This window comes from Monodelphis domestica, chromosome 2 (genome assembly GCF_027887165.1).
Source record: "Monodelphis domestica isolate mMonDom1 chromosome 2, mMonDom1.pri, whole genome shotgun sequence".
Lineage (NCBI taxonomy): Eukaryota > Metazoa > Chordata > Mammalia > Didelphimorphia > Didelphidae > Monodelphis > Monodelphis domestica.
Window position 1 is genome coordinate 333,167,761 of NC_077228.1, and position 14,243 is coordinate 333,182,003.

General features: G+C 33.3%; 1 protein-coding gene across 6 annotated transcripts in view; it reads right to left on the bottom strand.

The window, feature by feature from the left end:
* Nucleotides 1-14,243, bottom strand: part of LCA5 (lebercilin LCA5) — a 66,425-nt gene that overhangs the window by 25,625 nt on the left and 26,557 nt on the right. For 5 of the 6 annotated variants that reach the window (XR_008916604.1, XR_008916603.1, XR_008916602.1 and 2 more), the window contains exons 3-5: nt 5,139-5,668; nt 1,937-2,074; nt 1,015-1,111 (exon numbers count right to left, since the gene is read on the bottom strand). Coding sequence is in view for 2 of the 6 variants with exons in the window: in XM_007484247.3 (XP_007484309.2) it covers nt 1,015-1,111; nt 1,937-2,074; nt 5,139-5,668 (765 nt within the window). In the remaining 4 variants the exon portion in view is untranslated. The remainder of the gene's footprint in view (nt 1-1,014; nt 1,112-1,936; nt 2,075-5,138; nt 5,669-14,243) is intronic. The other variant, XM_007484248.3, reaches the window with a different exon arrangement.

Consider the following 14,243-nt stretch of genomic DNA (forward strand, 5'->3'; position numbering starts at 1 on the left):
GAGTAGGGATATGGATTCTAATCCTTCTCTAATCTAAGGGTGGCTTCCTAGCCTCCCTACTGCTGCTTGAAATATACTGAGAAACCAATGCCTAGAATTAAGGAACACCACTGGGATAAGCAAGAAGGTTAAACAAAGGGAAACATTATGGTAGAATAAAAGAAATAACATGTATTTTCATACTTGCAAACCAGTTCATGTTAAATATTTCTGACAGCTAAAAATATTATATTGTACATTTCAGAGGGAATAATATTGCTACCATAATATTATAACTCCCCACCTCCACGGAACCCTTATTGACATCACACAGAACAGTAGGGTTTCATGAGTCAATTCCATAATGCATGAAGCTCTTACTCCAAATTCTGTAAAATGCAATTCCATTAGATATTCAGCTCCCAAAGGTCTTTTGGAAGGTATGCTCTGGGGGACCAGGGGAGTGGTGATTATGACTTGGCAAAGTCAATTTATACTCTAATTTATACTTTTCAATTAATTATGACTTGGTTAAGTCAACTTATGTTTTATTCTTTTAAATTTTCAGTTAAGAAAGGGGAATATTTAAATTTTTGAAAAAAAGTTATGTTAAGTTTATATTAATGGATTTTTTTGTGCAAAACATCTGTGAGGAAGTTAATAAGCCTTAAAAAGATATAGTAAAGGGCATACTGAAATTATAATAGAATTTAAAATTTTACCTATAACAGTAATAATGCAATCTTAAATCTGTATATATCTTTAAGGTTTCCAAGGGCTTTCAAATATATTATCTCCTTTGATACAATCCTATGATGTAGGCAGGATAGACATCCTAACTACATTTAATGGTTGGAGAAACTGATGTGCAGAGAGAAGTCAGAAGACACTTCCTGGTTTCACAATGCTGGAGTCAAGAGTTTCTTACTTTTAAAGGCTTTGACATAGCTTTGTATTTCACTTGGGAATTAAGGATTAACCCCTCCATCCTGCCCTCTAGTCCTGTCAATACATAATTAAAAATATTGACTGTACCATTTTTTCTTGGAGAAGCATCTCTGTCTTTCTTAGGAGTTTTCCTCACCATGCGGTTAGAATATATATTTTTTGCATCTAGTTCTTTCTCTTTTTCCTGAAAATAAAGCCAGTACAATCAGGGGAAGTTTTGGAATTTTTGTAATGACTCAGTTGTTCAAGAAAAATACCCTACCATCTGGTATTTGCCTTACTCAAGCTCAAGTTCCCTATTTAGTTAGAGAAAAGAGTGTCTTTGGGACCTTATGCTCTATAGAGTACTCAGAGAAATGGAAAAATGCCTTTCTCCATCCCACTTCTCCCTATCACAAATCTCTGGACTGTCATCCTCCCAAATTTTACTCTGCCAGCTCTGTTAGTTTTAGACCCTGGGGTAGGCAAGCAGTCAGTCACCTCCTAATCTTTGATAAACAGTTTTGTAACAGATAATCAAATACTTAGAGGAACTGTTTTTGATTCTTAAAAAATGTCTAATATAATAGTATCTCTAAAGTCAAAATGAAAAATATTATTTGCAACAGTTCTCCAGCAAAACAATGTTGTTTTCTACATAGAAATGGTATGTTGATTCATAAGAAATAAGTCTACATACATATGATGCTGTTACCTGATTTAGAAATAAACTACGTATTTTAATTTTTTTCCAATATCTTTTAAATTTTTTTGTAATTGGTTTTGGTGGTGTATTTGTAACAGGGTACTTAATAATTCACTATTCTTTGTGCATTATAATCATTATATTATCAGAATTTTTGCTCCCAAGAGCCAAAGCTTATAAAAGTATATTAAAATATGTCATATAACATATAAAAGACAGATTTTTTCAAATGAAAATATAACAGTTACTACTAAAAGTCAAGCACTTCTAAAGTAATTATATATTTAAAAATTAATTCAGTTTAATAGTTTTTTTAAAGCTCACCCTCAATTTTTGATTTAATTGTTGTACCTCCCTTTGGAGAATTTTATTTTCATCCTGAACTTCATGTGCCCTTCTCTTTTCAACATTTAACTGTCGCTGGAAACTGCTGGCATTCAGCTGAAGATTTTTTGACAGCTCCTGTAATATGTGTAAACATATGAAAAAAAGTTTACTTGAAGAGGAATCTGTTAATGAACTACCAATTTTTTACACCACCTTAAAATGGCATGCAATTTCTATTGCTGTCCTAAACACATAAATCATCCTCTGCCTATATATAGATCATGGCCCTAAAAGACATCAGGGAAGGACAATACAATTAAATCAGTTTTTTCTATTATATTTTCTTAGTTTTTCTTGAGAATTCATGTGCAAGCATTAAACATTTTAATTTAAAAGCTGATTGTGGTAGGTAAAAATCTGGGAGGTTGAGAAATGTTTTTGTTGAACCTATTTTGAAGGCAAATAATGAAAAACAAGCAACAGAGATATTTCAGTAATATTTTTGATTCAAAAGGTTTGGCTAAAATAAAGCATTCCTAGGATAAAAATCAACAAGCTATTTTAACAGTGTTCAATAATGCATAGTTTATGAATGAAAAAATTGATTCATATCCTCTAAACTGGTGTAACAGTGTCAACAAAATAACATGCCTTTCTGTTTCAAAAAAAAAAGCTCTTGGTTCTATGTATCAAAAACATAACTAACATTCACATTCTTCCCCATCCCCATTTCTTCTAAAGAGAGTAACTTCCTTATTAGAGCATTCATTGTTCTATTAGAAAGGAGACCAAAAAATGGAGGGAGACTCAGAACTACATCCTGAGAAAATGGGAAAGAAGAGGGAGTAAACTAGTAGACAAAGGGTTGTTGAGGGAAAAAGCCAAAGAAGAAGAGCATTATGGCATAAAAATATACAGAGTAGCCAACTTGAAGTGGAAAGATTTATGGATGATATCAAAGTCAGAAAGTCTTGTTAGCTTTTTCCTTTTCCTAGGTTATAAGAAAAACTATGATTATGTTTTCATATAATGCAAAAACAAAAATTTCAACAGCAACTAGAATTCAACAAAATACATTAATCTGCTCATTTAAATTTTGAGATAATTTGTACTTAACCTGGGCTGAAGGGCAATGTTTTTTTCATAAAAGACAAAATCTAAAAGGAGAAACAGTTGTAGAAGGTATCACTAAACTACTTAAATGATAACTTTTCAAGGACTTTGAAAGCATTTATTAACAAAACAAGCTATGAGGGCAGCTAGGTGGCTCAGTGGATAGAGAACCAACCCTGGAGATGGGAAGTCCTGGTATTGGTGAGATTACTTCTAAGGTCCCTTCCAGGTATAACATAATATTGTTTTGAATAAGAGTCCTTGATCAAGATTGCTATGTTCAATTATAATATCACTTTTATGGAAAAAATTAGATTTGACTTACAATTGGTTTTATTCCTAATTTCTAGGAATCCATTGTGAAAAAAACTGAAACTGCTTTTTTCTGTTTGAAGGAATAAATTAGCTCAAAATATCTAAATAACTTGTCCCCAGTCAACTAGCATTTATTGAACACTTACTATATACCAAGCCCAGCACTAAGCACTGGAGATACCAAGGCCAATTACTTTATCCTCCTCCCACACAGTAACTTTGTGCTGTGTATTAAATAATTTTATTATTTATGAAGACACTATGGGATAAAGCTGGGTAATACTTTTCTTTAAAATGAGTAGCTTTAAAAAAGTCATAATTTGTCATTGCTTATTGTCATTTTCCTCCTCTTCCAACTGAAGGAAAAAACCCCAGAAATTCCTTCCTCTTTCACTTTGGAAGAATCAAGAAAATCTGAGGAATAATTGAATTTGCAAGAAATTCAAATTATTAATCTATCTAATCTCTTAACAATTGCACCTAAGAAAGGTAAAAAGTAGGGGAATTAGTACTTATAAGTATTGATTTGGAGGAGGAGGTACGGCCACACTGTTCTTTCAGGCTGATAGTATGCTCATTGCTAGAAGAGAAAATGAACTAAACATTTCTCTGCTCAGTTGACATAGCCTTCTAATACCAGAAAATAACTAGCTTCATTATTTTTTGGACCAGACCTGTATTATTGGAAATTTGAGTGCACAAATTCCCTTTATCAATGTAGATCAGTATTTGCTCTGTAGCTGATAGTCCTACAATATTCCTAACATAGTCTATACTATGTTAAGTACTGCTGGATGGGTATTAATTCTTTCAGATTATTAGAGTAACTTTTAGTAAATTGTTGTTTTTTATGTGTAAAGAAACAAATTTAGAAATTCACACAAACGATAATAATAGTAAAAATTAACATTTATATAATATCGCCTTAAGGTTTGCAAGGAATCTAAAAATACCATTCTATTCTATCCTCACAATAACCATTGAGAGGAGGCAGTGCTATTATTATCTCTATTTTATGGATGAGTAAATTGAAGCAGACAGATTAAGTGACTTCCACAGGGTTACATGGCCAATAAGTGTTTGAGGATGAATCTGAACTCAGGTCTTCCTGATTCCAGATGTAGTGCTTTAAAAGACATACTGAGCCACTTTTTTACATTCCTAAAAGACCAAGACAATGACTACTATAGCAGCAAGATGGAAAACTACAAAGAAGATGAAGTACATTCCAAGAATGGCTGACAGAGCCAAGAAGTAATTTACTTCTCACAAGAACTTATCTATTAATATAGAATAACTGATACAGCCAAGAAGAAGTAATTTACTTCTCACAAGAACTTATCTAGGGGCAGCTGGGTGGCTCAGTGGATTGAGAGCCAGGTCTAGAGACGGGAGGTCCTAGGTTCAAATCTGGTCTCAGACACTTCTCAGCTGTGTGATCCTGGGCAAGTCACTTAACCCCCATTGCCTAGCCCTTACTACTCTTCTGCCTTGGAGCCAAAACACAGTATTGACTCCAAGACAGAAGGTAAGGGTTTAAAAAAAAACTTATCTATTAATATAGATACCATTTTTCACAATTAAATTTTTTATATTTCCCTTTTATATTTTCTTAAAATTTCTTCTAGCTTCTTACATACAAAAATATTAACAATAGTTTCATTAATCAAGAGGTTGAAATAAAACAGAAACTGCTTTTAAATGGAGCATATATTAAATCCTTAATGGAAAAACAGCACAATAGAATCAGAAAAGGTTCTTTAAAATTCACCTTAATTTTTTTCTCTGTATCATCTAATTTGGTCTCTGCTAAGACTAGTTTCTTTGCTAGATCATCTCGTTCAGGTAGGTGCTTAGCCTCAGAGAGCTTTTTCAGTTTCTTTAAAGAACATTTTGTTCTATAAAGTTCACACTCCGTATCTTTCACCTTTTTATCAGTTGCCCGTTCTTTCTCTTGAGATTTTCTTAAGCGCTCTTTTAATGCTCTAATTTCATTGTTATGTCTGACTATAAGTTGTGAGATTTCATTTTCTGTATCTTCAAACTTATTCAGGGCTTTCTCCTGTTTATACTGAAGCCTTTTCAAAGCCTTGTTTTCTTTTTGCAGCTCATCTAATTTGAACTGGAGTTCAGTCACTTCATTTTGCAGCTCACTAATTTTCAGCAGTCTGGCAGTAAGAACCCGTTTGGTTAGAAGATCGATATCTTTCTGAGAAGGCTCCCTGTTGAGGCTCTGGGAACGATGTCCTAATCTGAATTCTCTTCTGTTTGGTGGAAACTTAGAACTTGTTCTCCTAGAGACTAAAAAGAAATAATAGTTATATACAGTACACAATTTAGCAGAGTATTAATTGTACATATTATACTATATATTTATTAAAATTCTCTGTAGTCTCAGATTTTAGAATAGAGAGATATAGATTTAATTTACTTTAAACAAGATTTGCTTTCATTGGTTATGACTTGATTTGCTTTCATTGGCTACAACTTGATAAACATGCACTAGAAATGGTATTCAAATTATAAATCAACAATTCATTCTTAAACATAAGTCCTAATACCTAATATTTTAAAAATTATTTTCTAAGAAATCACTCTTTTATATTCTTAATATTATTGTTACTCTAGCAAAGAGAATAGTTTTAGTTTTAAATAGTTTGCAATATAAATATTCAAGACATAAGCCAAAAACTGGCCTTTATATACCTCACTTCTACTGGAAGAACTAAGCAAAAAAAAACCACAAAAAAACCACAAAAACACACAAAAAAACAAACCATAAAAGCTATGAAGACCAATCTGTGACATAGTATGATTAATTAAAATTTAATTTTTATAATTCTATATTAATGAATAGCTATTTTTCCTAAACAGATACTTTAAAAATTACATTATTCAATCAATGATTCAAAACTGAATGGTTTCTTTTAGGGTTTCATTGGTACATATTAAACCAAAGGCATCAGGAATACATTAAAAAAATGCAGAACAAGCCAGCCAACCAAAAAACATGGACAAAGATTTTAAATGTACTTTAATTAGGGCATACCCCAATAGATCTATATAATGCTGACAAAAAGTCATCAGATCAACTATAGCAAGCTAGAACCAAGATGCTTGAGTTAACACAAATTAAAGTCTGGTATATACACCAATTAACAAGGAATCTCAGGCCTCATTCTGTAGTGTACCTATCCCTTTAAGAGAGGCATCTGGAAGATTGCTATGATTTAGAATCATCTCCAAGGTGACTGAGTGTTTTCCAGAGGGAAACATACTCCAGGCCACAGAGCATTAGGAAAAACTAAAAAAAGACCTTTTCTCCTTCTTTATGTCACCTTGGGGTCACTAATTATAAGCCTGGAATCAAATATAACATGAACAGGTAAGTAGGGTAAAGTAAAAAGCATAGGAGTTAAATTATGTAAAACTATATAATACTGCTTCTAAAAAAGATTTTAATAGAAACTGCTTTGAATAGTCCTAAAACTGTTTCTGGGTTCCAGTTTTGTATATGTATTAATGTGAATGGAACTAGTGGTATTAATAATTAACAAAGCAAAGAAACAACTAATGAAGCCAGGTTTTCTCTTTCATTAAAAAAAAAAAGCCATAAGCCTGAAAATAGAAAATAAGGTAGGAATGCATTCAAACCTATTTCAGATTCAAGAAAATTACAGTCCAGATGATGATGGCAGTATAACCACAAAGAGACAGTAGCAAGAATATATGAATAAGATTTAAAATTTTAGCACAATCAATATTTATTGACATATACCACCAGAGAGATACTGTGGCAGAATGGAGAATAAATCTTAGCATCAGAAGACTTGGTTTCAAGCCCTATTTCTGAAATAAAATGGCAGTGGAAAATCTGTGCAAGTCACTAACTCTCTCAGTTTCCCCAGCCTACTCTAAGGCTCTTAAAACAGTTATAGAAGGTAGATACAATTTTGCTGTGGTAGAGGGAGTTTCCCAATAGGTGGTTCCTACTAATAAAATTACAGGTCTGATCTCCAAACAAAACAAAACAAAACACAAATATACCAAGCAATAGGGGAAAACTCCTAACAAGTTTATTTTCCTTAAGGAAATGTCAATTCTGCTGGAGGCAGAATGCACAAGAAAAATTGATGTACTAAACTTATATCAAACCCCTTTTCTAGTTCTGGAATCTCTTCCCTTTTACCCTAAAATGCAGTTTGTAAAATGAAAAGAACAAAAAAGAAAAACTAAGAAAAATATAAAAATGTAGTTTTTCTTATTGATGTGTGTGTGTGTGTGTGTGTGTGTGTGTGTGTGTGTGTGTGTGTGTGTGTGTGTGTGTGTGTGTGTAGGGAGGCTCAGAGGAAGGTTTGAATAGTGCAACCCTAGCAGTAAAATTTTCATGCACAGAACTGATGTGTATGCTTAACATATATATGCACTATTGTGTACATTATAAAATATTAAAAAATAAACATTTTTAAAAGAATTAGAGATATGGGTGGTGTATTTAACCCTGGAATCAGTAGGGAACCACCATAATTTATTGAATGGGGGAGTGAACAAACATGGCCAGAGCTGTACTTTGGAAAAAATAATTTTGGCAGTTGTGTTGAGGACTGGCAGAGAGAGACCTGAGAAAAGGAAGCCAATTAGGAAGCTGTTGCAAAAATCTACACCAGCAATGATCAGGGATTGTACACTATGGATATTTTTATAAGTAGAGGAGAGGAAGAGGGACAGATGAAGATGTCAACTATATTGTGTGGGTGAGAGAGAGAGAGAGAGAGAGAGAGAGAGAGAGAGAGAGAGTTAAGAGTAAGTGAGGAGCTAAGGATAAGGCAGTTTGCAAATCTGAGTGTCCAGGAGAACTACAGTGCCCTTCACAGAAAAAGGGGAAGTTCAGAAGAAAGCTGGGTTTTAGGGGTTAAAATAATGTTCTAACATGTTTGAGGCATATTCCAAACTCATTCATTGCTGCCCATCCAAAATGAAAAGGGGTTGGGGGAGATGTACCTTTCTCATTAGGTCACTGCTCCAGAGACCATATTCCAAATGGACACTGGAAGGCAGTGGGTATATAAGTTGGGTGAATGGGGGATGGAAGTTGTTGAGGTGGAATTTTTTTCATTGGTGTCTACTGTTATGTTTGGGTGGGTGAGTTGGAGTGGTGGGCTGGGTTTATGATTGGGTTAAACCTTCTCTGAGGGGGCTGATGAGGGATGGAGAAGGGAGAAAGTTGGAAAGTTAGAACAGTAAAAGAAGGTACTGAGAGAGGAATGTGTGTGGGATAGGGTAGGCATAATTGTATTAGAAGCAATCCATCAATTTAAAAGGAAGGATAGGATTCACTATCACACTTTCTAAGACTAATTGATCCCATGAGGTCAGATTCAGGCCTTGGTCTTGGATTCAAGGCCTGAAATTCAAACCACTCTACCTCAAATACTTATTAATAACTGTGTGATTGATCCTGGGCAAGTTATTTAACTTCTCTTGGTTCCAGTTTTCTCATCTGTAAAATGGGTATAATAGGACCTACCTCACAGGATTGTGGTGAGGATCTTATAAATAAAATAAGCCAAAAATATATGCAAAACACTATTTGCTAGAACTAAACATGAGCTATTATTAGTATAATTGGTAATTAATAATGTAACTACAAAGGAAATGTTCAATTCTTGGAAATATGTGGATTTTTTACATTCTCCTTTTTTAGGGGGTGTGAAACACCAGACACCCAAATTGTTATCCTTAAAAATATACATAAAAATACATGTTTTGAATTGTCCAGCACAGAAGGTAAGGTTTTGAAGTGATTTTATTGAATAGTAGGATAAGAATTGGCATCAATAATTCCATTTTCATTTATTTTACTTGGGTAAAACTGGGAACAAAGAAGTCTTCAAACCTTTTCCCTCTTAGAGGTCCCAAAACATACATACACACTCATATATTGTAAACCAGTTTATTTTTAAATTTTATTAAAACCATGCTTTGCTTTAAATTTGTTTAACATGATGTTTTTCCTCATAGAAATAGCAACAGGATGCATTAACTCAACTTGAAGATGCCCTTATTATAGAAAACATACTGGGTTTTCTTATTTTGTATGATTTACCAAATTTTTAGTAGTGAAAGAAGCTAAATGTTATTTATGACAGAAAGAGAAGGCAGAATTGCCATGGTGTATTTTAAGGGTTTAAGTGTGTAAATATGTGGTTAAATTGATAAATTGAGGAAGCTAGTAGAGTATTAATTTCACATTGTATTCTAGCATGTCAGATAAAGAAAAGGACTGGAAAATATTTGTCTAATAATTGTCATTATTAGTTAAGATGAACACTTTAGAAAATGAAACATGACAAGATATTTCATATAGGAACAAAAGGATTGCCAGGACTATAGGGGACCTTAGAGACTAGTTATCTAGTTCAAATCCCAATTTTAAAGATGAGGAAATTAGGCTATGTAGTAGGCCTACATAATACAAATGGAATACCAAGTCATAAACTACAGCAAAACTGCTATTCAATGTTGATATTTTTGGTCAAATGGCCAATAGTAATGTTTGATGCTAATTATCTTTCTAGCAATTCTACTTTCAAAAATATTAAAATATACTTTTATTCCAGACCCTACTTAAAGTCAGTGGTGTTGAATGTTAAAAACAAAAAGAAGAAGAAAAAGAATTGTGAGCAGTTAGATGGCAGAGTGGATATAGACAGAGTGCTAGATCTGGAGTGGGGAAGATCTGAATCTCAGATGCCAGACACTTAACTAGTTGTGTGACCCTGGGCAAGTCATTTAATCCTGTTTGCCTTAGTTTCCTCAGCTGTAAAATTAACTGGGGGGGGGGGGATGGCAAATACTCAAGTATCTTTGCCAAGAAAACCCCAAATGGGGTCACAAAGAGTTAGCTAGACATAAATGAAAACAACTAAACAAGAAAAAACATATGAAAGAATCTAACAATGTGTTTTATGTTACAATATTCTTTCTTTAGAAGAGGTAATTCCAATGATTGCAATTAAATCAGCAAAAAATCATTTACTACTGTTATTTTAATAATAGTTAGCAGTTTCAAATGAGTCAGTATGGTTCCATCGTTTTTTAATTTAAGGGAAATAACAAATTGGAGATTGAAAACTAGGACACGGTGCAAGACAGAGAATAAAGAAAAAGAGAATAAACAAAATCCCAGAAGTTCAGGTGATGTGAATAGCTCTCTTAACAATTTTTTATTCGTTGGTCATTTTAATCTTTTCCAACAACTCTTTGTGCACTCAATTGGGTTTGTTTGGGTATTTTTTCTGTGTGGCAAAGTTACTGGAGTGATTTCAATTAAAAATGTGAGACTTTATCAAAGCCATATATTCTGCTTAAGAGAGGCAAGCAGGAGGAGAGTCAAGGGAAAGAAATCAACTTCAAATAATGTCTTCCATGAAGTAAGCTATGCCTAGGGATAAAATATTCTCTAAAATTCATCTTGAAAGTTCATAGAACCATAGGATCCCCAAATTGGAATAAATCTTGGAAATCATCTAACACAATCTCTTTTACAATACAAATACCAATCTCACTCAGAAATTAGGTTAAGAAGCTTTTTTATAAAGTCAAAATCTGTGTCTTTTCACTAGTCTAGTTTTACCCTGTGGCCCAATAGGAATAAGTATGATTCCTCTTTCATATGATAATCCTTCAGAAGCCTGAAAGCAATCATGTTCCCTACCTTGTATTCTTTCAGACAACCACTTTTTTCCCTCCAAACTCAAGTGCCAAGATACTAAAAGTTAATGTTCTTACCTTTCTTACCTCTTCAAGTCATCAACTATGACATACTAAACGCATACTTGTACTCAAAAACAAATTAAACATGTTTGACATAAGAAATTTAAAAAGCCAATAAATAAATGTATAGAAATTATCTTTATTTAGGAAAATACACAATTTGGAGTCAGAAATTCTCTAGTTATCTAGTTATCTATAGATGCATAAGCATCTGATTTTAAGTAACCTAAAGATCATCAATGAAATGACTCACAATTTTTCCCTGCTTCTAATTTATTGCAAAAAATTAATCAATTTTCACTCTCTGTACTACTTCATCAGAGCTAACAACATTTTTTCTTGTTGCTGTTTTAAATTTACTATTTAAGTGTCACCAAGGACATGGTGCTTTGTTTTGAGCTCAGTTCAACAAATACCACTCCATCTACTATATTTTTCATTTTTGTATTCCCTGCAACTACTCCCAGGAATCACAAGTAAATTCACTGAACTGAACTGTTGATTTTCAGAGGTAATAGAATTCATGTGGTAACTGCTTTCCATTAGTTTTAATTATTACTTCTTTTTTTCAAAAACATACAATTACATTTGTTTTAAAGCTTAAAAAAAAAAACACAATGGAGATCCTACACTTACCTTTACCCAAAAACTCAGCATAACCTTAAATTAATCTTTGTCAGTTAACGAACAAGCATTAAGTGCTATGTGCCTGGCCCTGTGCCAAGTGCTGGGAACATACACACACACACAAACATCCCAAACAAACAAACAAAAACATAGTCCTTGGTCCTCAAGGGCCTTCAATGACTATTAGAAATGCTACCAAATAACATTAGATTGATTTTAAAAGATATACCTTTTCCAGATAATTTTCTTCCAAATTTAATGATCATACAAATAACTTGGCTTATTGATAATGAGATGATCTTATTAGTATTTTATGTTTGGGAACACTAGAAATAATAACTTACTTGTAAAATGCCTTACAATAATTTTAATTTTTCTCTTAACTTACAATTCAATATCTTTGCTATAAAGATTTAAGAGTTTTGCTCTTATGTTTATTTTTTGTTGTTGTTTGTAAATGCCCTTAAATTTTGCTGGAATCATGTATTAAAAATGGATACAGAATCACAAATTTTAGAGCTGGTTGGGTAAATATAATATGTGAACCAGAGATAGTGGTATCATTTTTGTATTTCTTCTATATTTAATACCAAAAATAGGCTCATACATATTTGTTTCATTGTCAGGATTGGCTATGAATACTTTTGCTTTCTCTTTCCCATAATGAGTTCTGTCATTTAAAAAAAGACTACAATTTATAGATTACAAAACCCATGCCCGTCTCTGACCTCCAATTATTTTACACTCCCTATTTCAAGAAAGACTAAAAATTGTCTGCACCACATGCTATTGAATTTATTCAATGAATAACACTGATCTGTAATCAAATATTCTGAGTCAGGTAATAGAATTAAACTAATAGTTGATGGTTCCCTCCATCAGTTCAGTGCACATACTGTATACAACCAATAGAGAGAACAAAGCTGACAGATTTAATTGTGTATGTTTATCCGTCATTGCAACTTTTTTCCTTCATGAAATCTTTTTGTCTACTCTACGGAAAGTTTGAAAATAAAAGTAAAAACTATGTGGAGTCTAACCTTTGAGGCCTCCAAAATCTGGCTCCAATCTACTTTGCCATCCTTTATCCTATAGTATTCACACACATGAACTCTATGCTCCAACCACATCAGTCTTCTCACTAACTCTCTAGCACTTTTAGTGAATTAACAAAAACAAAGAACTTAATACCATGAAGATCCATTCCACTTTGGAACAGTTTTTAAATGCTGAAAAAATTTTAATAATTAAGCTGATAATTTGCACTTCAAACTTCTATATATTGTTCTCATTCTTCCCTTTATTACCCAGGGGGAATAATTCTAATTCTAAGGCAGTAATCATGTCCCTCCTAAGTTTTCACTTCTCTAAACCAACCTCCCTTTTTATTCATCTTATACTGTGTGGTATTAAATCCTCTTATTTAAAGATTGGTTTGGAAAGATGAGAGCAGTTTTAGCTTTTGCTGCTAATAAGCTGCCATCTTGGCTCCACCCTCCTCTAAATTCTCTTATCAGAATCACTCCCCACTAGGGATCAAGCCTGAGCAAGAATGTCCTTACACTTCACCCAGCACTCAGTGGAGGAGAGGGGCATGGCACATGGTCTGGGGAGGGGGGGGGCAAGTCACAGTACCCCATCTCTAAAAATGTTGCCATCACTAGGATAGTCTTATCACCTCTCCTGAATCCCCCCCCAACTTTTTCCCCTCAAAGCACAACATCTCAGGTTTCTTCTAATGATCCCTTTATAATTAGCAGGACTTTGAAACCTCACCAGCCTGGTCTCCCCCTTCTCTGGAAACTATGCCAATTTGACTGGCCTTAAAAATTGGCACCCAAAATGAATACAGTATTCTAGATGTGGCCAGTGAGGAAAATAAAACAGGATTATCACCTCCCATGGATTTGGTAATATATCTTCACTAAGATTCCTAAAAAAAAAACCAAATCTAAAACCAATTGGAAATTAAACAATATGATACTCCAAAACCGTTTAACTAAAGAAGAAATCATAGAAACAATTAATAATTTCATCAAGGAAAATGACAATGGCGAAACATCCTTTCAAACCTTTTGGGATGCAGCCAAAGCGGTAATCAGAGGCAAATTCATATCCCTGAAAGCTCATATTAACAAACAAGGGAGAGCAGAGATCAATCAATTGGAAATGCAATTGAAAAAACTCGAAAGCGATCAAATTAAAAACCCCCAGCAGAAAACCAAATTAGAAATCCTAAAAATTAAGGGAGAAATTAATAAAATCGAAAGTGATAGAACTATTGATTTAATAAATAAGACAAGAAGCTGGTACTTTGAAAAAACAAACAAAATAGACAAAGTACTGGTCAATCTAATTAAAAAAAGGAAGGAAGAAAAGCAAATTCACAGCATTAAAGATGAAAAGGGGGACAGCACCTCCAATGAGGAGGAAATTAAGGCAATCATTAGAAATTACTTTGCCCAATTATATG